Source organism: Xenopus tropicalis, chromosome 10 (genome assembly GCF_000004195.4).
Source record: "Xenopus tropicalis strain Nigerian chromosome 10, UCB_Xtro_10.0, whole genome shotgun sequence".
Classification (NCBI taxonomy): Eukaryota; Metazoa; Chordata; class Amphibia; order Anura; family Pipidae; genus Xenopus; species Xenopus tropicalis.
The window spans coordinates 19,174,941-19,197,926 of record NC_030686.2 but is presented as its reverse complement, the minus strand read 5'-3'; the positions used below and the strand labels follow the sequence as shown (position 1 = coordinate 19,197,926).

At 41.1% G+C, this 22,986-nt stretch overlaps 1 protein-coding gene across 2 annotated transcripts in view; it reads right to left on the bottom strand.

The window, feature by feature from the left end:
- Window positions 1-19,038, bottom strand: part of tgm3l.5 (transglutaminase 3 like, gene 5) — a 31,634-nt gene extending 12,596 nt beyond the window's left edge. The window contains exons 1-4 of one of the 2 annotated variants that reach the window (XM_031894004.1): window positions 18,748-19,038; window positions 13,492-13,665; window positions 6,260-6,502; window positions 4,431-4,549 (exon numbers count right to left, since the gene is read on the bottom strand). In XM_031894004.1, coding sequence (XP_031749864.1) covers window positions 4,431-4,549; window positions 6,260-6,502; window positions 13,492-13,665; window positions 18,748-18,754 — 543 coding nt within the window. In that variant the 5' untranslated portion in view covers window positions 18,755-19,038. 2 annotated transcript variants of the gene reach the window in all.
- Window positions 19,039-22,986: the final 3,948 nt, after the last annotated feature.

The following is a 22,986-nucleotide window of genomic DNA, read 5'->3' as shown; positions in this document are numbered from 1 at the left end:
AGTTTGTATCCCTATCAGTAGATATAGGAGTTGTTTACTTTTTCTATGGCACACTTTTGCACAGTTATTTTTATTATTTATATAGCGCTTTACAGAATAAAGGGAGGGGTACAAAAGACAGAACAGTTAACATGTAACATGTAGACGGTTCACAAAAGGGCCCTGCTCGCTTACATTCTAAAAGCTAGGGCGGCTGATACATAAGGTCAGGGTAACTAGCACAGCGTTAGAGTTCACATTGGTGTGTAAAGTGACAGTAAGTATGGAGTGAGGAGTGAAAAACAGTGGTTAGTGTGTATGAGGGAAGATTAGGGGTGCTCAGTGGGTAATTTGTGAGGGTTTAGGTTATAGGCTTGAATGAAAAGGTGAGAGAGAGAGATTAAAGAGAGAGGTGAGAGTTGGAACAAATATAGGTGAAAGAGGAGGAATGAGATGAGAAGGAATAGGACCAAGAGAGCAGGTGGTAAGGTGAGCTTTAGACAGGAGAAGAGAGACAGCCTCCTCTGTAAGCGCAGAAAAGCAACAGCTGAGGGAATGTTTGATAGTGTGATGTCCTTGGAGTTCCAATTTATTTCCGTGCGGATTTTTAGAATTTTATCTATGAAATAGCTAGCAAAGTCCTCAGAAGTGATAGAGGAGGCAGCAGTGGGTTGGGTGGAAAGTTTTGAACAGCTGTTTGGGATTGTGAGATTGTGTGGATATGAGAGTGGCGAAGTAGGACTGCTTTGCAGAGTACAAAGCATTCCTGTAGTTGTGTAATACATTATTGTAGTGGTCAAAATTAGTCCCGGAGTAGTTTTTTCTCCAACAGCGTTCAAGCCTGTGGGACTGCCTTTGGAGTTGTTTTGTGTGTTTGGTGTGCCAGGGTTGTCTGTTGGTGCAATGTGGGTGGTGGGTGGAGAGAGGAGCAAAGTTGTCCAGGACAGTGGTGATTGTGTGGTTGTAGAAAGATGCAGCAAGTTCAGGGTCAGTGAATAAAGAGATGGAGGAGAGCACAGGCTGCAGAGTTTATGAAAAGTGTTGAAGATTAATGTGATGAAGGTTCTTGCATCTGGCGGTAGGATTTGGAGGAGGAAGAAGGGTGTACGAGAGAGAGAGCGTGAGTGTCAGGAGATGGTGATCAGAGAGAAGGAAAGGAGAGTTTAAAAGGTTAGTTAGAGAGCAGAGGTGAGAAAAGATGAGGTCAAGGGTATGGTCATCCTGATGGGTGGGTTCTGAGACCCATTGTTTGAGCCCATGGGTTACTAGCAATAAATGCAATGTAAAGTCACTGTGCTGAGACTGGAAGTCTTGTTAGTTGAAGCATGTAGGTTTTCACTAGTGGAATTAATTCTTACAAATAGTCACATAATCTTTGACTTTTTCACTCCATACCTGTTGCCATCTTGATAACACCTGTGGTATTACTGCCCTAGCTTACATTCATTGCTGGTAATAAAAGACTCAATGTTTACATTAGTTTTAGTTACCAAAACAGTATGTAGCATTGATCACAGTTCAAAAGCAAACATCTCATGGGTTGCCAAGTGCCCACTCTGTAACTTTTAATACATTGCTTCAAATGGCTTTAAGATGGAATGAGCCACCTCTAGCAGAGGGACAACAGGGGTATTCCAGAGGCAGTTAATTAAAAATCACTTAATTCATGAAAGTCATTTTTGAGGTAAAGCCATCTCTTTGTTTATCTGTGGCACATGGTTCTTCAAATGTAGTTACATCTTCAGTGTAAGCAAGGGGAGAGAGTAAAATCCTCCAGTGAAACTTCCTAGTATTATTAAGCCTATGGAGGATGTAAAGACCTCCAACGAAGAGGTGTCTTTGACCAAAATGCTCAAGTCAGCCTTGCACAACTGAGCTGCAAGTGCATTCCAAATAAGCAGTGAGCACCTCTTAGTGCTTCTCCACATGCGGCCGGGGATAAGATATTCAACCCCATATATTTAAATTTTTTCATATTGTTCTTTATTTTTCTAATTATTTCTGCCCCACTGAGTTCTCTCTAATCATTAAATCTACTGTTTCATTTTTAGTTCAACAATATGAATTATTTATTTTTACCTGATAGAGGTATGAGATCCCTTATCCAGAAACCCGTTATCCAGAAAGTTCCAAATTACGGAAAGGCCATCTCCTATAGACTCCATTATAAGCAAATAATTCTAATTTTTAAAAATGATTTCCTTTTTCCCTGTAATAATAAAACAGTACCTCGTACTTGATTCCAACTAAGATATAATTACCCCTTATTGGGGCAGAACAGCCCTATTGGGTTTATTTAATGGTTAAATGATTCCCTTTTCTCTGTAATAATAAAACAGTACCTGTACTTGATCCCAACTAAGATATAATTACCCCTTATTGGGGGCAGAACAGCCCTATTGGGTTTATTTAATGGTTAAATGATTCCCTTTTCTCTGTAATAATAAAACAGTACCTGTACTTGATCCCAACTAAGATATAATTACCCCTTATTGGGGGCAGAACAGCCCTATTGGGTTTATTTAATAGTTAAATGATTCCCTTTTCTCTGTAATAATAAAACAGTACCTGTACTTGATCCCAACTAAGATATAATTAATCCTTATTGGAGGCAAAACAATCCTATTGGGTTTATTCAATATTTAAATGATTTTTAGCAGACTTATGGTATGGAGATCCAAATTACAGAAAGATCCCTTATCTGGAAAACGCCAGGTCCCAAGCATTCTGGATAACATGTCACATACCTTTACAACCACTTATATGGGTTACTTTTCAAGTGATGCCTTTTGATATATTTTACATGTTATAATGACTGTAAATTAAAAGATACGCTGTCTATTTACAGTATTTTGTAATTACACATATTAAAAATATATTACACATATTCAAATCATTAAGATATTTATAGAATTGAATGTATTTTGGAATGGAAGGAAACTGGTTTCCTGATTGGTTGACTTCAGAAAGTGAGTTCTGCAATCACATTTAATTTCCCAGTGTGGAAAACAGCAGTTGAAGTTTTGCAATGTATGTCCTTTATGGAAATAGTTACCTGAATGTTACAACTTGCTTTACATATTTGAGTAACCAAGTCAATTTTGTAAAACTATGTCTATGCACACCAAGGGAATACAACAATAGTACTGTTAAATTGTGCGGTGATAACCTTTTAATCAGGTGTCCCCAACCATTTTTATCTGGAAGCCACACTCAAATATGAAAAGTGATGGGAAGCCACACAGGCATGAGCAAAAGATCTGCGGGGAAACCAAACATGGGACTGCTAGCCTGCAAAAATCTCTTTTTAAGTAAACTTGAGTCTTTATGCCTCTAAAATTTACCTTCAAGCCAAGAATTTAAAAATGGGCACCTACTATGAGGCCATTGTGAGGAACATCAATGGGGGTGGTGAGCTAGTTGTTGTTCGCAAACCACCATCACTGCTTTAGATGTTAATAACACCAACAGTTTAAAGTTGTGTTTCACTAACTGAATTCAGTACATTTAACCTGAAATTGAAAGGCTTAGCAGAGTCAATAGACCATAGGGTTGATTAACTAAGGTGTGTTAAAATGAGCGCTATTTATAGCATGCGTTAAAAATGTTATCGCGTCTTAACGCATGATTCACTAAAAGGATACTTGCGTTCATTTTGACGCGATGCTGTTTGCGTTATTTAAGTCGCAAAGACTATTTTCGTGCGGTATTTGATGCAACACGCGCTAATTAACACAGTGCGCACAAACTGTCAGGGCGTGCAAAAACCGCACGCCATATTAGCCATGCATGCCATTACTTTCGGAAAACTACTGTTCTGAAAATGACCATTTCCCTGCAAACTGGAGGCTACATCACTCTAGGGCCAACACATACTTGAATAAATCACACTGCAAAGTCCATATGGTTTTGCCAAAAGCTCATGAACTGTACTTTTCTATAATTACCGCCTGCCCCAAGTAGGTGTTAATTTTCGCTTAGACTAATGCCATATTTAGCGCGTCCAAGTGTTGGTGAATCATGCGTTAGTATTATTTCTGCTCGAGAATTAACGTAATGCATTAAAATTAATGCATTCGGTTGTGCGATATTTAATGCACGCGTTATGCGACTTAACGCATGCGATAATACTTTTTTGTGTCAATTTTAACGCAAAAAAGCATGCAATAACGCTTATCGACCTTTAGCGAATCAACCCTCATATGTTAGATCTAAGAAAGAAGCACTCGTTGGTTAGTATACAAACCAAACGTGACTCCTAATAGGTCAGAAAAAGTATTTTACTTCATTTAAAAATCTGAAGCAATCAAAACTAATATGCAGTTTTACTGTACATCTGCAATCCCTTTTCAGATCATTTCTGAATTGTTTCTACTTCCACACTTGCATTTTACCAGCTTGAATTCTAGCATTGTGTGGTTGTGCATTTGCTTGAAACCAAATGTGCTTACTTGGCCAAAGTCCCAACCCTGCTCATCGATCATCTCCTCGTGTCCAATGTAGATGATACCGTGGTCATTCAAGACATACTCACACCTCTCGTTTTCATCCTCCATATACACTACATCATCTATGAAAAATATGGCCTGTAATTAGTTTATGTTTTTCTTTCATTAACATATCATTTCATTTTTCAAACAGAACAATGGCCCATAGGGCTAAGATACCTCACTTTTAAAGCGAGTGGCATATTTTTATTTTATTTCGGCTTCCTTATGTCAAATCATAAAAATGAATGTCAAACTTTATTTTCAGAAAACACCCTTCAAACTTTACCCAATAACTTTCTGGGCCATCTCCAGTTATCATATGGTCTCGGGCAGACTAAGGGGCACATTTACTAATCCACGAATCCGAATCCCGAATGGGAAAAAAATCGGATTTGAAACAAAAATGTTGCGTTTTTTTCGTAATTTGTGTCACTTTTTCGTCGCCATCGCGATTTTTCCGTATTGAACAATTGTAAACGGCAGAAAAACCAATCCGTTTTTTTCGTGACAGCGACGAAAAAATCCCAGAAAATATATGATAAAGTCGTAACGACAAAAAAATCGCGGGACATGCGAAAAAGTTGCGACGGTGGCGAAAAAGTCGCATAAATACCGATCATTACGAAAAAACACGTTTGGACCCTTTCGGTCCGTTTGTGCATTAGTAAATCTGCCCCTAAGTGACTCTAACACATGTAATTTTCCTACAAGCCATCAAACATGTTGATGAAAAAAAAAAATCATTTAGGCTTATGGCCCTTGGGAAGATAATTCGCCCATGATAAATCTTCACTACCATGGGCAACTAAGCTCCCCAAAATGCCTTCCCACTAGCAATAATGTAAATCATCAGTAGGAAGTCATACGCATCCCTTAAAGGAAACTTTGGGCAACTTAACTATGCGTATGCATTTCCACTGGTGATTTACTTTATTGATGGTGGAAAGGCATCTTGGGGAGATTAGTGACCCACAGTAGCCTAGATTTAACCGTGGGAAACTAATCTCCCAGTGAACCATCACCCTTATATGTGAATATATTATAAAACTTGCAAGATAATTAATTGTAATTAGATAGAACTGGTCAAACTTGTGTTAGGGCTTAAAATAGAATTTTAGAGCTTACATTGCTGTAAGCATATGGCCCCAGTATTTTGTAAAACAAAGTTTGTGTATTTAATTGAGTGACTAATTGAATCCTGTAAACTGGACTATATTCCATGGGAAATACAATGTTAGCAAGGGTAAGGGTTAATGGCTCTTGTCTGTCTCCAACCAGCACTGAGAGGAAGCCTTTTATAGATCCTGCCCACTGAGGCACATTGCCTGAGCAAACAGGGTTCTGTGGTTCCAGATCAGGTTCAGATCAACCAGGGGTTTATGATCTGGTACTTTGGTTACTGGGTCTGTCCTCTAGTGCAGGGATCCCAACCTTCAAATGTAAAAAGACTTGGAGAGCAACACAAGCATCATAAAAGTTCATGGAGGTGCCAAATAACTGCTACGATTGGCTATTAGGTAGCCTTTATCAGCTTATAGGAGGCTTTATTTGGTAGTAAATCTTGTTTTTATCAACCAAAATTTGCTGCCAAGTCAGGAATTCAAAAATTACTATCTGGCTTCGGGGGCACTGAAAGCAACTTCCAAGGTGTTGGTTGCCAGGAGCCACTGGTTGTGGATCATTGCTCTAGTAAATAACCTAGCCTGCTGGTCTTTGCTAAACCTCCAGTCTCTTTGTTTAGTGTCTTTTTTTATCCTGCCATTAACAGCTGTTGGAAACCTCCATCTTACCTTCAGCCCAAGGGTTAAAGAGCAGTACAAACTCGCGTAATTTGAAGTATGACTTTTTTTTACTGGATGTGGTGTAAAGTTGCAGTTTATAACGTCCAATAACAGCATCAGCGGAGCTGGTAATTATGGCAGTGACGCAGTTAGAGTCAATGGAATCAACTTCGGCTGTCCAAGAAGCTTTGCTTTGAGAACCAAACAGTGGAAATATACACATTGTATCATCAGCTTCTTGTGGGTCAGGTCCTAGGAATGGAATATATGAGCATTTATACATACAAAAGAAGAACACATTAAGGGAAAGAATACAAAAAGATGGGCCTGTGTATAATACATCAACACATAAAAAGCATTTTATCTACTTTGAAATCTTCAGTTTCCATGCAAATGTCTCTTTCCAATGCAAGCTTAACTTTCACTTTGACCAACATGACGTTTGTCAGCTCAAGACTGGTCCAATAGAGATGTAGCGAACCTCACAAAAAAAGTTCGCGAACTTCTGCCAAAAAGTGCGAACTTTTGCGAACTTTGCGAACCCCATAGTGTGAGGAAAAGTGCCTTACCGGCACGGCGGGGACGCCCGCCGCGCTGCCATCGGCGGGGACGCCCGCCGCGCCGTCTGCTCTCTGTGCCGGCTGTCTCCTAGCTGCGCGCGCGTGCGCACTTCCGCATCTTAAAGGCGCATGCGCGCTGACGTCATGACGTCAGCGCGCAAAGGCGCGAAATTCAAAATATTTAAAGGGCCATCTGTATTAGATTCATTGCCCGTGATAGGATTTGATCCTGGTGCTTTTCTGAGCTTTGTTTCTGTATCCTGCTTGTTGCCTTCCTGTGTTTTGACCCGGCTTGCTCCTGACTATTCTGATTATCCATATCTGACCCCGGCTTGTACTTTGACTACGATTTCGTCTCATCCTGCTGTATTGATTACCCGGTTTGACCCTTGCCTGTCTGACTATCCTTGATTGCTGCCCGCCCCGACCTAGCCTGCCTGACGACGACCTCGTTTAACCCTATTTGTACCGTGATCTTTGGCCTAACTGACTTTCTACAGTCGTGCCCCATTGCTAGCCAGAACTCCTGCCTTGCACCTCTCGTATAAGTCCAGGTGGCATCCGAGTAGCTGAGGGCTCCTCCCGAAGCCAAAGGCGGTCACGCTACTGGTGAAGCACGAGCTGAGACCAGGGTGCTCGGCACTAGCTCTGGTATTGGGTGCCGACCGTGACATTATCACGGGCCATGGAGGACCAAGATCACGTTGAGTCCGCTGCTGCTCCCCCCACTCCATCTGCTACTACGGAAGCGCTTCTTACTGCCCTGCTACAGCGTTTGGAGGATCAGGAGCAAAAACAGAATTATCTCCTGCAGGGTTTTCACAACCTAACCCGCCAGCTGGAGACTTCGCAATCTCCGCAGCAGCAGCCTGTTCCTAGTTTTTCCCCTTCTGTGGGGGCATCTGCTATGGGAGGTAACACCTATAGGCCCCAGGAGCCTAAAATTGCATTTCCTGAGAAATTCTCTGGGGACAGGTCCAAATTTTTCGTCTTCAAAGAGGCATGTAAACTATATCTTAGCTTTTCCCTCATTCTTTCCCTTCTGGTGTGGAAAAAGTAAAATTTGTTATGACCCTTCTAGTGGGGGATCCCCAGGTTTGGGCCCTTAGACTGCCTCCTTCCGATCCTGCTCGTTCTTCCCTTGAGGTATTCTTTGATACTATGGCACTTCTTTACGACGACCCGGATCGTGCATCATCAGCCGATTTGGCGATTCGTAAACTGCGCCAAGGGAGACGGGATGCAGAGGTGTATTGCACAGAGTTCCGCCGGTGGGCAGGAGAGACCGAGTGGAACGATGCGGCCTTGCGCAGTCAGTTCCGTATCGGGCTATCCGACTCTATTAAAGATAGCCTGGTTAATTACCCCTTGTCGTCCAGTCTGGATGATCTCATGTCCCTAGCCATCCAGATCGATAGGAGACAAAGGGAGAGGAGTGAAAGGGGTCATACTGCTTTCTCTGGGGCTACTTATGGGAAACCTGACTTAGTGACCAATGTTAAGTCTTCGGCTTCCTCGGTGTCTCCACCTCAGGAGGAGCCTATGCAACTAGGCCTATTCCATCTCTCTCCTGAGGAAAAGACACGCAGGCGGACCCTTGGGTTATGTATATATTGTGGGGACAAGGGTCATTTTCTCAATCAATGCACCAAGAGGCCGGGAAATGCCCAAGCCTAAATAAAGAAGGGGAGCTTCATTTGGGTGCAGGCGTTTCCTCTCCCCAATCTGCCTCTAAGGTGCAGCTACCGGTCAAACTGTCCTGGCCTACGGACTCTGTTAACTTGTCTGCTTTCGTGGACTCTGGGGCAGAGGGTAACTTTATTGAGGCCACATTTGCTGCTAAACATGGCATTCCTGTGGTCCCTCTAAGTGTTCCCATGAGGTTATTTACGGTGGACAAAAGACCTTTAGGGTCTGGTGTAGTAGATAAGAAAACTGTATCTTTATCCTTATGTGTGAACAATTTCCATGTTGAAGAGATAGTCCTTTTTCTTATTGAAGGTGCCTCTTCCCCACTCATTTTGGGTTTAACCTGGCTCCAGGTTCATAACCCCCAGATTAATTGGGTTACTGGGGAGGTGTCTCAATGGGGTTCTTGTTGTAGGGGTATTTGTATTCCCTCAACTATAGCAGCCACCTCACTTGAGGGGTTACCTGCAGCCTATTCGGCTTATGCCGATGTCTTTTCCAAAAAGGCGGCCGAAACCTTACCCCCACACAGACAGTATGACTGTCCCATTGATCTGGTTCCAGGTTCCTCTCCCCCTCGTGGTCGTACATACCCTCTTTCCCTACCTGAGTCCCAGTCCATGAAGGAATATATCCAGGAAAACCTCGAAAGAGGTTTTATCCGGCCTTCTAATTCTCCTGCAGGGGCGGGGTTTTTCTTTGTGGGTAAGAAGGATGGAGGTCTCCGTCCTTGTATAGATTACAGGGGTTTAAACAAAGTCACTATTAAAAATCGCTACCCTCTTCCTCTAATTTCTGAGTTATTTGATCAGGTTAAAGCTGCCAAGATCTATACCAAGCTTGATCTTAGAGGCGCATACAATCTCATCCGTATTAGAGAGGGGGATGAGTGGAAAACTGCTTTTAACACCAGGGACGGCCACTACGAGTATTTAGTAATGCCCTTTGGGCTCTGTAACGCCCCCGCAATTTTTCAAGAATTTGTCAACGACATCTTTCGTGACCTGCTGGGGGTATTCGTAGTGGTCTACCTTGACGATATTCTTATTTTCTCTTCTAATCTAAATGAACATCGTAAACATGTGTGTGAGGTCTTAAAAAGACTAAGGGAGAACAACCTGTATGCAAAACTAGAGAAATGTACCTTTGAAGTCTCTACTGTCCAGTTTTTGGGTTTTATTATTTCCGGCAAGGGTCTAGAGATGGATCCAGGCAAAGTGAGAGCTGTCCTAGATTGGGCCCAACCCTTTTCGTTACGCGCAATACAAAGGTTTCTTGGTTTTGCCAATTATTATCGTCAATTCATTAAGAATTTTTCTCTAATTGTAGCTCCCATCACAAATCTAACCAAGAAGGGTGCTGATCCCAGTATATGGCCTCCTGAGGCTGTACAAGCATTTGAAACCCTCAAAAAAGAGTTTAGTTCTGCCCCTATCCTTAGATCTCCCGATTCCGCTCTCCCTTTCTTTGTAGAGGTAGATGCCTCTGAGGTAGGAGCTGGGGCAGTCCTTTCCCAAAGACACCCGATAACAAATAAGATGCATCCCTGTGCCTTTTTCTCTAGAAAGTTTTCACCTGCAGAGGTCAATTACGACATAGGGAACAGGGAACTGTTGGCCGTGAAATTGGCCTTCGAGGAATGGCGTCATCTCCTAGAGGGGGCTAAACATCTAGTTACGGTCTATACCGACCATAAAAATTTACTTTATATTGAATCCGCTAAGTGCCTGAACCCAAGGCAAGCCAGGTGGGCTTTATTCTTTTCAAGGTTCAATTTTTCTTTAACTTTTAAGCCCGGGTCAAAGAATACTAAGGCAGATGCACTCTCTAGGAGTTTCAATTCTGTTTCCTCCGACTCTAGTGAGTGTACTCCCATCATTCCCAGGGAGCTAATTATTGCAACTTTGGAATCTGACCTCTCTTTCTTATTGTCCCCGTTACAATCTTCTGCTCCTATTGAAACCCCATCTGGTAAATGGTTTGTCCCTGAGGAGTTTAGGGAACAAGTATTAAGAGAGGTTCATGATTCTAAAATGGCAGGTCATCCAGGAGTTGCAAAAACCATTTCTTTATTGTCCCGCCATATTTGGTGGCCATCCTTCAAGCAGGATGCTAAAACTTTCGTCAATTCCTGTCCAATTTGTCAGAGGTCTAAATCATCTCATCAGCAGCCCCAGGGTCTGTTAAATCCCTTACCCATCCCAATGAAGCCTTGGTCCCACATCTCTATGGATTTTATTGTGGAGTTACCCCCTTCTCAGGGTAAAACAGTAATTTGGGTGGTGGTCGATAGATTTAGTAAAATGGCTCATTTTATTCCTCTCCCACACCTCCCTTCTGCTAAAACCCTGGCTGATTTATTCATTACTCATATTTTTAAGTTTCATGGGTTTCCAGTGAATATTGTTTCTGACAGGGGAGTTCAGTTTGTGTCAAGATTTTGGCGTGCTTTCTGTTCTTTAGTTGGGACGGAATTATCCTTTTCCTCTGCCTACCACCCCCAAACTAACGGTCAAACCGAAAGGGTGAACCAGTCCCTTGAGCAGTATCTCAGGTGCTATGTGTCCGATAACCAGTCCACATGGTCTGAACTACTTCCCTGGGCAGAATTTGCATACAATAATGCTACCCATTCCTCCTCAGGGAGGTCTCCTTTCTTTGTCGTTTATGGGTTACACCCCAAAGCATTTTCTTTTTCTGGCTCTAATTCCCCCGTACCTTCTGCCAATTCCTCTGTCTTAAGGTTTTCCGAAATCTGGTCGCTAGTTCATGAGTCACTATCTGCAGCTTCCCTAGCCCAGAAAAAAGCTGCTGACAAATCCCGTAGGGATGCTCCCCAGTACAAGGTGGGGGATTTAGTGTGGTTATCAACCAAGAATATTAAGTTAAAGGTTCCCTCTCCCAAACTGGGACCCAGGTTTATTGGTCCATATCCCATCATTGCAATAGTTAACCCATCTTCTGTCCGTCTGCAGTTACCTCCTAATTTCAAGATTGCTAATACTTTTCATGTTTCTCTCCTTAAACCTGCTGCTAACACTCGTCATTTGTCCGTTCCTCCCCCGGTGCTGATTGAAGGTCAGCCTGAATATGAGATCCAGGAGTTCCTTGACTCCCGCCTGGTGAGAGGTAAGTTACAATATCTTACCAGGTGGAAAGGCTTCGGCCCTGAGGAGAACTCCTGGGTCTCAGTTGATGACATCAAGGCTGACCGCCTTAGGAAGCAATTCCATTTAAGGTTTCCTGAGAAGCCTGGGGGTCCAGTGGCCCCCCCTAGAGAGGGGGGTAATGTGAGGAAAAGTGCCTTACCGGCACGGCGGGGACGCCCGCCGCGCTGCCATCGGCGGGGACGCCCGCCGCGCCGTCTGCTCTCTGTGCCGGCTGTCTCCTAGGTGCGCGCGCACTTCCGCATGACGTCATGACGTCAGCGCGCAAAGGCGCGAAATTCAAAATATTTAAAGGGCCATCTGTATTAGATTCATTGCCCGTGATAGGATTTGATCCTGGTGCTTTTCTGAGCCTTGTTTCTGTATCCTGCTTGTTGCCTTCCTGTGTTTTGACCCGGCTTGCTCCTGACTATTCTGATTATCCATATCTGACCCCGGCTTGTACTTTGACTACGATTTCGTCTCATCCTGCTGTATTGATTACCCGGTTTGAGCCTTGCCTGTCTGACTATCCTTGATTGCTGCCCGCCCCGACCTAGCCTGCCTGACGACGACCTCGTTTAACCCTATTTGTACCGTGATCTTTGGCCTAACTGACTTTCTACAGTCGTACCCCATTGCTAGCCAGAACTCCTGCCTTGCACCTCTCGTATAAGTCCAGGTGGCATCCGAGTAGCTGAGGGCTCCTCCCGAAGCCAAAGGCGGTCACGCTACTGGTGAAGCACGAGCTGAGACCAGGGTGCTCGGCACTAGCTCTGGTATTGGGTGCCGACCGTGACACATAGACTTCAATGAGAAGGCGAACTTTGAAACCTAGAAAAGCCATTTATGACCAGAAAACTGATTTTAAAGTTGTTTAAAGGGTGCCACGACCTGGACAGTGGCATGCCAGAGGGGGATCAAGGGCAAACATTTCTCTGAAAAATACGTTGTTGTAATCAGTAATCAGAAAATAAAAGCAAATAAAAAGCACTATTGGGTTACAGCAGATGAGATCAGCAGGACAGCTGTCCCCAGCAGCTACATACAGAGCAGTAGAAAGTAGATTACTAGTCAGCAAAGCTACCTAAACTGTCCCTCAAACCCCTGCACAGCTCTCTCCCTATGCTAGCTCATCAAGCACACACAGACAGAATGTAAAATGGCTGCTGGGCTTCGGTTTATATATGGAAGGGAGTGGTCTGGGGGTGGTCCAGGAGGGAGAGCTGCCTGATTGGCTGCAATGTATCTGCTGGCTCTGGGGTGAGAGGTCAAAATTTGGCTCCAGCTAAGGCGAACCCAAAATTGCGAACATCGCTAAAAGTTCACGAACTTGCGAACACCCGATTTTCGTGCGAATTAGTTCGCCGGCGAACAGTTCGCTACATCTCTATGGTCCAACACCATTGCTTCATTAATTCCTAACTATAACTCATTTTTTGATTTATGTCTTCTTCTGCCTTTTTCAACTTTTAAAAGGGGGTCACTGAACCCAGCACCTAAAGAACTATTGTTCTGAGATGCTACAATTTTATTGTTATTGTTACTTTTTATTACTTAACTTTCCTATTCACTGCCTGGTTGCTAGTGTAAACAAGACCCTAGCAACCAGATAACTCCTGAAATACCAAACTAGAGAGCTGCGGAATAAAAAGCTAAATAACTGAAAAAACAAAAACTTTAAAAAATTAAGTCCAAATGCAGTGTTTCAGAATATCAATGTTTACATCCTACAAAAAGTAAATTCAAAGGTTAACAACCCCTTTAATGAAATGCATACAGTAACTAAGATGGCAGTTATAAATTTTGCGGAAACAAATGAAAGTATCTCATTAGATGGTGTTACCTGTAGCTGCAGTGAATTCCACCTTGTCCTTTTCCTGAAGAGGCCTATTGAAGTAAAGCATTATTCTAAAGGCCTGCGCTCGTCTCAAGATCAGGTCACTGCTGCTGTAATAGTTAGTCCTGTGTTCCGCCATGTTGGAGGATTCTTCCATGCTAAATTTTCTTAATCTTAAGACTATAAATTAAATATAATAAGGAAATTGTTAGGACCTTAAAAAATATGGAAAAGGTGTTACCCACTTTCCCTGCCAGCTCTTTGCTGGAAAACGTTTTATGTCAGACAGCAGGACAGTTAATTTTACCAATTTGCTGCTATGGGTTACTATACCTGGAGCAAACTTTGCACTTGTTATTTCTTAACATCCCTTATCTGTAATATCTGTATACATATGGTACAGGTATGGGATCTGTTATTGGGAAGGCCATCTCCCATAGACTCCATTTTAATTAAATACTTTACATTTTTAAAGATTATTTCCTTTTTCTCTGTAATAATAAAACAGTACCTTGTACTTTATCCCAACTAAGATATAATTACCCCTTATTGGGGCAGAACAATCCTATTGGGTTTATTTCATGGTTAAATGATTCCCTTTTCTCTGTAATAATAAAACAGTACCTGTACTTGATCCCAACTAAGATATAATTACCCCTTATTGGGGGCAGAACAGCCCTATTGGGTTTATTTAATGGTTAAATGATTCCCTTTTCTCTGTAATAATAAAACAGTACCTGTACTTGATCCAAACTGAGATATAATTACCCCTTATTGGGGGCAGAACAGCCCTATTGGGTTTATTTAATGGTTAAATGATTCAATTTTCTCTGTAATAATAAAACAGTACCTGTACTTGATCCCAACTGATATAATTACCCCTTATTGGGGACAGAACAGCCCTATTGGGTTTATTTAATGGTTAAATGATTCAATTTTCTCTGTAATAATAAAACAGTACCTGTACTTGATCCCAACTAAGATATAATTACCCCCTATTGGGGCAGAACAGCCCTATTGGTTTATTTCATGGTTAAATGATTCTCTTTTCTCTGTAATAATAAAACAGTACCTGTACTTGATCCCAACTAAGATATAATTACCCCTTATTGGGGCAGAACAGCCCTATTGGTTTATTTCATGGTTAAATGATTCCCTTTTCTCTGTAATAATAAAACAGTACCTGTACTTGATCCCAACTAAGATATAATTAATCCTTATTGCAGCAAAAACAATCCTATTGGGTTTAATTACTGTTTCAACAATTTTTAAGTAGACTAAAATTATGGAAATCCAAATGACGGAAATATCCCTTTTTACCCAAGGTCCAGAGAATTCTGGATAATAGGTCCCAAACCTGTTGGTACAAAATATTGGGGCGCTAAGTCTTTTACTTATCTTTTGGGATAGCAGCCAGCAACATATCTCTCAGGCAGGGTGCAGGGCTTTAGAGAGAGTGAGGCACATTTATGAAGACTGGGCAAAATTGACACCTGGGCAGCAATTACCTTTTTTTTTAAGCCAGCTGCAGGTAGATGAATAAAAGCAAAACATTGATTGGTTGCCATGAGCTATTGCCCAGGTGCACATTTGCTTGGTATTTATATATGAGCCAGTACTGAGGATCATTTATCAACACTGGGCAAGTTTGCCTGTGGACAGTAACCCATGACAATCAGTCAAATTGTTGCATTCATTGTTCTACCTGCAGCTGGCAGAAAAAAGTCAATCACTGATTGGTTGCTATGGCTTACTGTCCACGGGCAAATTTGCCCGGTTTTGATAAATGAGCCCCACTAGTGTTTAAGTCAACTGTCTTTAACCACTTCTCTGACAGTCAGTTTTAAATATGACAGACATTTATCAACACTGGGCAAAATTGTACTTGAAAAGTAACAAATAGCAACCAATTACATTTTTGCTTTTATTGTTCTACCTTCAGTTGCTATGTGTTACTACCCAGGTGCAAATTTGCCCAGTGCTGGTAAATGAGCTCTTTTAGGGTCATTTAAAGAGCAAAAAAACAGACAAACGTCCCATTTTCTCCATTAATACGGAATTGTGAGGGATGGCTAGGGGGTGGTACCTCAGCTTACTCCCTACCTATCCCCTAAGACAGGGATAACCAACCTTTAATAATAAGATTGGCTATTAGGTAGCCTCTATGCACATTATCAGCTTACAGGGGCTTTATTTGGTAGTAGTATTTGGTAGTAAATCTTTATTCATAGTAACATAGTAACATAGTAAGTTGGGTTGAAAAAAGACATACGTCCATCATGTTCAACCATAATTTGCCACCAACTCAGGAATTCAAAAATAACTACCTGGTTTGGGGGTATTAAGCGCAACATCCAAGGGGTTGGTGGGCTATGGAAAAGGGAAGTAAAAACTACTACAATCTTTTCACATTAAACTTGAAGTTGGCACTTGAATAATGTTATGTGGGCATTAAATGTGAATTTGGCACTGCATTTATATATTGCATTGTGTATTTGTTAAACATTGATTGATACTTTTTCTTGCTTATTCCACCAAATGATAGTTGTCACACTATTTTAACTGTGGTAGATCTCATGACCCCCACAAATGACCTACCCCACAATTTGTAGCAACACTATATATATATATATATATATATATATATATATGATGTTCAACAAGCATGATCCACACACGCAGGACTTTGTCGGCAAAGGCTGGGGCTTCAGCCGAAACATTAGTTCTCTGCCCCGTACATCCCATACGTCGTCGGCATTTGAAACTCTCCGCCGCTGCAGAGAGTTTCTACTGATGACAGCCCCCTGGGCAACGTGATCGTCGCAGGACCATCCTAGAAGCAGCAGACGCGATCGCGTCTGCTGCTTCTTCCTGTTTCCTCCTTCCCCCAAGTGCTGCCGCCCCAAGTTTCTGCAGGGGGCTCTGTATACAAAAGCTGAGTTGGCAGGCGAGAAATCCATTTGCGCTATTTTCATTTTGGGGTCAGTACACACCGCAGACTTTGGTATATCTATGCATATTGGGCATCAAACTGTTCAGTAGACCTTAGGTGTTCCTATTTGGGGTGATTTGCCTTTATCTGATCTTTATTAAGAAATTGTGAGAGATGAATGCGACAAATTGCAACATTTTTATGCGATTTTCTGAATGTCATAAAAATCTGCAAACTTAGGAAACTTTACAGCTTGGTACTTTGGAGCAAAAATAAATGTTTACCCATTTTAGATTCGGGGGAATGTGTACTTTCCAAAAATATATGACTTTCTGGGGTGAGCTTACTTTTTACTAGCTTTATCCCACATAAATCATGTAAATGTTTTGATTTTGCTGGAGCTGAAATGACAGAAATGATTGATCATATGGGGGTATGTTCACATTGGGGCCCCTACATGCCACATACTTAGGTAAACCTATACATATTGGGCATCAAACTGTTCAGTGGACCCTGGTGTTCAAATTCAGGGTGTTTTATCTTGGTACCTAACGCTATGTGGGAGATAAGATGCTGCAAATTGTAAGCTTTGAGGGGATTTTTGGAAATGTCATCAAAATTGATAACTTTAGAAAAGCTGTGTGGCTTGGTACTTTGGAGTAGAAAGACATGGGTACCAATTTTAGATTCGAGAGAATGTGTACTTTCCAAAAATATATGACTTTCTGGGGTGAGCGTATTTTTTTGTAGCATTATCCCACATATAATGATGTAAATGTGTTGATTTTGCTGGAGCTGAAATAACAGAAATGATTGATCATATGGGGGTATGTTCCAATTGGGGCCCCTACATGCCACATACTTAGCTAAACCTATACATATTGGGCATCAAACTGTTCAGGAGACCCCTGGCATTCATATTTAGTGTATTTTATTTGGTTACTATATGAGCTGTAGGAGATTAGATACTATAGACTGGAAGCTTTGAAGCGATTGTTTAAAAATTTCACAAATTTTGATAAAAATCAATAACTTTAGGAAAGCATTGTGACTTGATAGTTTGGAGCAGACAGACAGTTGTGCCTATTCTGGATTCCCCAGAATCTGTTCTTTCCAAAAATGTACAATTTTCTGGGATAAACCTTCTGTTATTGGAATTTTTGTCCTTGAAATCTAAAGTATACAGCTTTCTGAAGCAGTGCTTTGGAAATTTGGTAGTGTACTGCTGGGAGTTTTTCACCTATACAAGTGAGAAATCTCCATAAAACTATATATATTTTGGTTTTTTCCTCCCTGAGGAAGAGCACAGTTAGTGCTCGAAACGTTGGATTTCTTTGCTTAAATAAATTTTCTATTTTTTTAAGTCCTAGTGTGTGCAGCTCACTGTCTTGCTCTATATGTTTTTTGCTAGCACCCTGGGCATTTGTGTGCTCCTTTTGTTCTTGTATATATATATATATATATATATATATATATATATATATATATATATATATAAAATGGAGACTGCCGGCACTCACGAAACAGATAGTTAACGTTGCCTGGGTGCAACGTTCAGAAAAAAGTGTGCAAGGAAAAATCACGGAAGTCGCACACACAGGACTTATACAAAACAAAAAAATTTTTTTATTGCCAGAGCAGTTCACTTCTCTGGCAATAACATTTTTGTTTTGTTTTGTATAAGTCCTGTGTGTGCGACTTCCGTGAATTTTTCGTTATGTATATATATATATATATATATATATATATAGTATATCCCCAAAGGAGGAGCACTAACACTAAAAAAATATCCTCTGCCTGGGTGCTAGTAACAAATAATGTAAAAGTACAGCACCTGGGAGCTCACTGTGTGCCATATAAATCTCCACTATCCTGATATATAGAGAGTGCAATAAAGTTACATTAATTCATTCATATATGAAGGAAGAATAGACATTGCAAGGCAAAATAATGATATCCATGCAATAGGAGTCCAATAGCAAACTCTCTCCTTTTATCTCACTCACCCTCTATCTCTCCCTCTCTCTCTCTCCCTCTCTCTCCCTCTCCTGCTCTCTCTCTCCCTCTCTCTCTCCCTCTCCCTCTCCCGCTCCCTCTCTCCGTCTCTCTCTCTGTGTAGATACTAGCATTCTCTTCTTCTCTTCTTTAGAACAAAATGTTGGCATACACCCTTTAATAAAAAGTAAAGCTTTACTACCAACGTGTTGGCAAATCTGTAGAAACTGGTTGTTAGCACAAACTTATAATCAAAATGACTATAAGCTTCGTAATCCCTTTCATTAACTAATTTCCCTACTCTGTACTTAACAAAATAAAGAAATTTTACTCACCTGTCATGATTTTTGCAGCCTTTTGTGCACTCTCCTCAGGTTTATAATGAATCGAAACAGAAAAAATTATTCTGGATGATCGGTAGTGACATGGACTTATTTACTAACAATGATGTGGCACACACTAACGATTGCCAGCCAATTAAACGCCGAGCCTGGGTGTGCCTGTGGGAGGAGGTCATGCCCCCCTGGCTTTATTTACCTCTTCAGGTTGAGTAATTATTTTGATATTTTTGTTTAGACCTTTTGTTTTAAACATGATGGTTTTATAAGAATGCTGGCTTCCAGTTGAGCAGGTAATACGGGCAGCACAAATATCTGACTGGAGCTTGAACTATTCTAATTCCTCTGAATCACTGTTGAAGAAAACCAAATGGGAGGTTTTCCTCCCACAGAAAATAATTGCAGACTAAACACCTTGACAGAGGCCATCAGTATAAATATAACTGTATGTATTAGTATACAGATAATAGGCAACACATCTTTATTGTTCATAATCAGCTAAAACTGGCAGAGACCATGGTCCAAAGCCAACAAGGGCTGGTTAGTGTTTACTTTTCACAAATCTAGCAAAGTTTGCCCTTGTCTGGTAACCTGTTAGCTGGTCAGACCATTGCACCTTTTATAGCATTACCCTTTATCTCTGTGTTTCCCAAACCATGGGTCCACCCCTGTTGCAAGGAGCAGTGGCAGGGAGAGCTCAGTTCAAATGCAAGTTAGGGTAAGGTTTTTAGAAAGTCTTACATACAAATGAAACTCCAACTTGAAAACTTATATTTTTTAGATAGTTTTAGAACTAAGCTTTGATGACTGATAAGCCAGAAGTTTACTATATCTGTAAACATGTTATGAAATAGTAAAAAGTTCTCCAAAGGTGGACCTCCAAGGAGACTTAAATGGAAAAAGTAAAAAAATTGCTTAAAGAAAGCCTCCCTAGCCAAACCAGGCCAGCAATATCTTCTTGTCAAGCATAAACACTGTCCTGTCACACGAAAACAAATAGATGGTCATAGGCCTGCTCCTATGAGCAGTATTGTTGGGCAGGAGCAACAGGAAGATAGAGTTTCTTTGAAAAAGGAAAAAGACTGCTGGGATTTGTCTTAAGCGTACCTTTGATAGGAACATATCAGTATCACTTTAATTCACTTTTTATTGCACTTTATGTGAATATACCCATCCCAAACAATAAGGAGAAGGAAAGTTAAAAATCACTGTGTGGTGTCATATGTTAAGCCACCCCCAGTTATTGTAATCGCTTACATTTATCACCTGGCTGGTGCTCCTGTTAGGAGAAAAAAACACACCAGCTCGGTGTAGTTGTGAGGCAGTGATCCTCTGCTTCTTCTTTCTTTGTGCCACTTACACATGCACAGTAGAGTGAAAAGCTGAACTTTAACAAAAAAAGTCCTTGAGATCCTGAAGATATATAAGAGTGGGAATAGGATTAGTGGCTTGCAGCTACCCCGGGCTGGTGTGTTTTTCTTGTAACAAGAGCACCAGCCTGCGAAATAAGTAAGCGATTACAATCACTGGGGGGTGCCTAACATTTGGCACCCCCTAATCATTTTTAACTTTCCTTCACCTTTAAGCCCTTACCACATCCCTAGGAAAGTCATTAATTTGTGTTACACAAATAAAAGTGATCCTCAAAATGTCTCTTTGTCAAAAAACATTCACCCAAATTCAAAAATGTATGCTGTAGGGCAGGGGTCCCAAACTTTCTTACTCGTGAGCCACAGTAAAATGCAAAAAGACTTGGAGAGCAACTCAAGCATTATAAAAGTTAATTGAGGTTCCAAATAAGGGGTACGATTGTCTATTCGGTAGCCTCCATGCACACTAAAGGAGGCTTTATTTGGTAGTAAATCACCAAGTCAGGAATTCAAAAATAATTACCTGGTTTGGGGGCACTGAGAGCAACATCCAAGGGATTGGTGAGCAACATGTTGTTCATGAACCACTGGTTGGGGATCAAATTATAGAGAATAATCACTAGGTTCTAGAAAATAGATGAGATACCAAAACTAATTATGTTGGATCTTTTTTAAGGTCCCTGTCTGCCACAGCACCAAAGCTGGGCATACATTTCTAGATCTTCTTATTTGGCAAGGTCATTGAATGAGCAGATCTGGGCCCAATTTGGTCACCCACATGCTGGACCAAACGGGAGCCAATCAGATAAGGACCACATCAACATGATGATGTGGTTCCTGTCAGACCCTCTCATTAAGATCTGGCCTAGTTGGCAGCTTTTATTGGCCAGTGTATTGCCACCAGTAGTTTAGCACCAGTAACCCTAAGGCAGCGGTTTCCCCCACAAACAATGTTATAAAATGTATTAAAAGATTGTTTAGCCATTAAAGGGGTTATGTAACAAAATACACTAAGTTTGCCTGAGAGCAGTAACCCACCATATCAACCAGTCAGCAGAAAGCATTTACTAGTCACCTGTTTAAAAACTTACATTTTATTGGTTGCTATGGGTTACTGTTCCTGGGCAAACTTAGTGCCTTTTATTACATATAGGAGTAAGTCATCATTTCACTAATATGTAACATATAAAATAAGTATTTTTTTATTCATATTTTCAACTCTTGTTGAAACTGCCTAGTTTCTAGGGTAAACCAAATAGCTGCTAAAACACCAAACAAAACTCTTAATAACCACAAACTATTAAAGAATAAAAGATTAAGATCAATTGCAAATTGTCTTTTAATATTAATGTCTACATCATACTAAAAGTTAAACGACTCTTTTAACTTCTGCGTGGATGTTTAAATGTGCAGTTCCTTATGCAAAATCTACCTTTTGTGTATTCATTACCAAAAACCGCACAGAACAGGAAAAGAGAGGATTTAATAAATGATACCTGAGATCAGTCACACCCAGACTTGTTGCAGCAACTTGTTTATGAGTCAGCACAATAGGACTCTTTATTATAACTTGCAGAGCATCCAGTTCAACCAGACACTCCTTGTTTATATTTCTTTTCGTCGTGTAAAGGCAATATTCTCTTCAGGACTTGTTACTTGTCTCTTCAATGGTCTACGGTCAGTGGTCTATGTTATAAACTGTGTTGCAAATATCAGAGTTTGAACAAAGCCACATGCCCATCAAGTTCAATTGTCCTAACTCTGTATTTTTGTTGGCATCCAAATGGCTTTGGAACTAATGTATCTGTGATACATCTGTAAAACAGCCTCAGGGAGAGAATCCCACAACTTCACATCTTTTACTGTTAAAAAGCCTTGCAATTCAAGATGGAATCTCCTTTCTTCTAATCGGAATGGATGCCCTTGTCTTGTCTGCAGGAAGGACCTACTGGTAAATAGATCACCAGGGAGTTTATTGTATGGTCCCCTTATATATTTATATATATTATCTAACCCCCCATTAAGCGCTTTTAGTGTAACCAACCCCAGCTTGGCCAGTCTTTCCTTGTAACTGAGACCTTCTATTCCTTTTAATATATTAGTTGCCCATATCTGGACTTTCTCTTTCTTTTTATTATCCCTTTTAAGCACTAGAGACAAAACTGCATGGCATATTTTAGACAGGGTAGATTTACCCTCTCCTTCCTTGGGGAGGGTAAATCTACCCTCCCACAGGACAGTATTTTGCTAGCCCTTCATGCTGCTGACTGGCATGACTTGCTACAGCTAAGGATATCACCCACAAGTAACCCCAGGCCCATGTCCATCAAGGAATAGCATATTTTTAAATCCAAAATATAACCTTCCATTTTTCAAGACTAAATCTCATCTGCAGCTAAATTGGCTAGATTTTGAGCTTGTCCAGATCCTTCTGCAAGGATGTCACATGCTGGATTGAATTTATTGGCCTTTGTCTTTTGTTTCATCAGGATGAACAGTGCTTGCAGTGCAATGAATGAATTAAATAAAAGTGGGCCTAACACAGAATCCTGTGGCACCCCACTAAGAACCTAACTTCAAGCAAAGAATGTTTGGTGAAATTACTACAAGCGGGCAAAGTGCAAAACTCAGGCATGAAGCATTATTGTTTTGACTAGAATTAACCGACCCCTTAAGTTAATTGGCAATTCAATTTCTCCATTCTCACAAGTGCAACTCTTTGTACTTGTAGGCAGTAATCCCCTCCTGATTATGGTTACCCGCACAAAGGGACACAAGGGTGCAGGGGGTGAAATTTTAAACTCCTGCATAGTCCTCAGCCGGTTACCAAAATACACAACTTCTGTGGCCCAAGAACACAAACCTC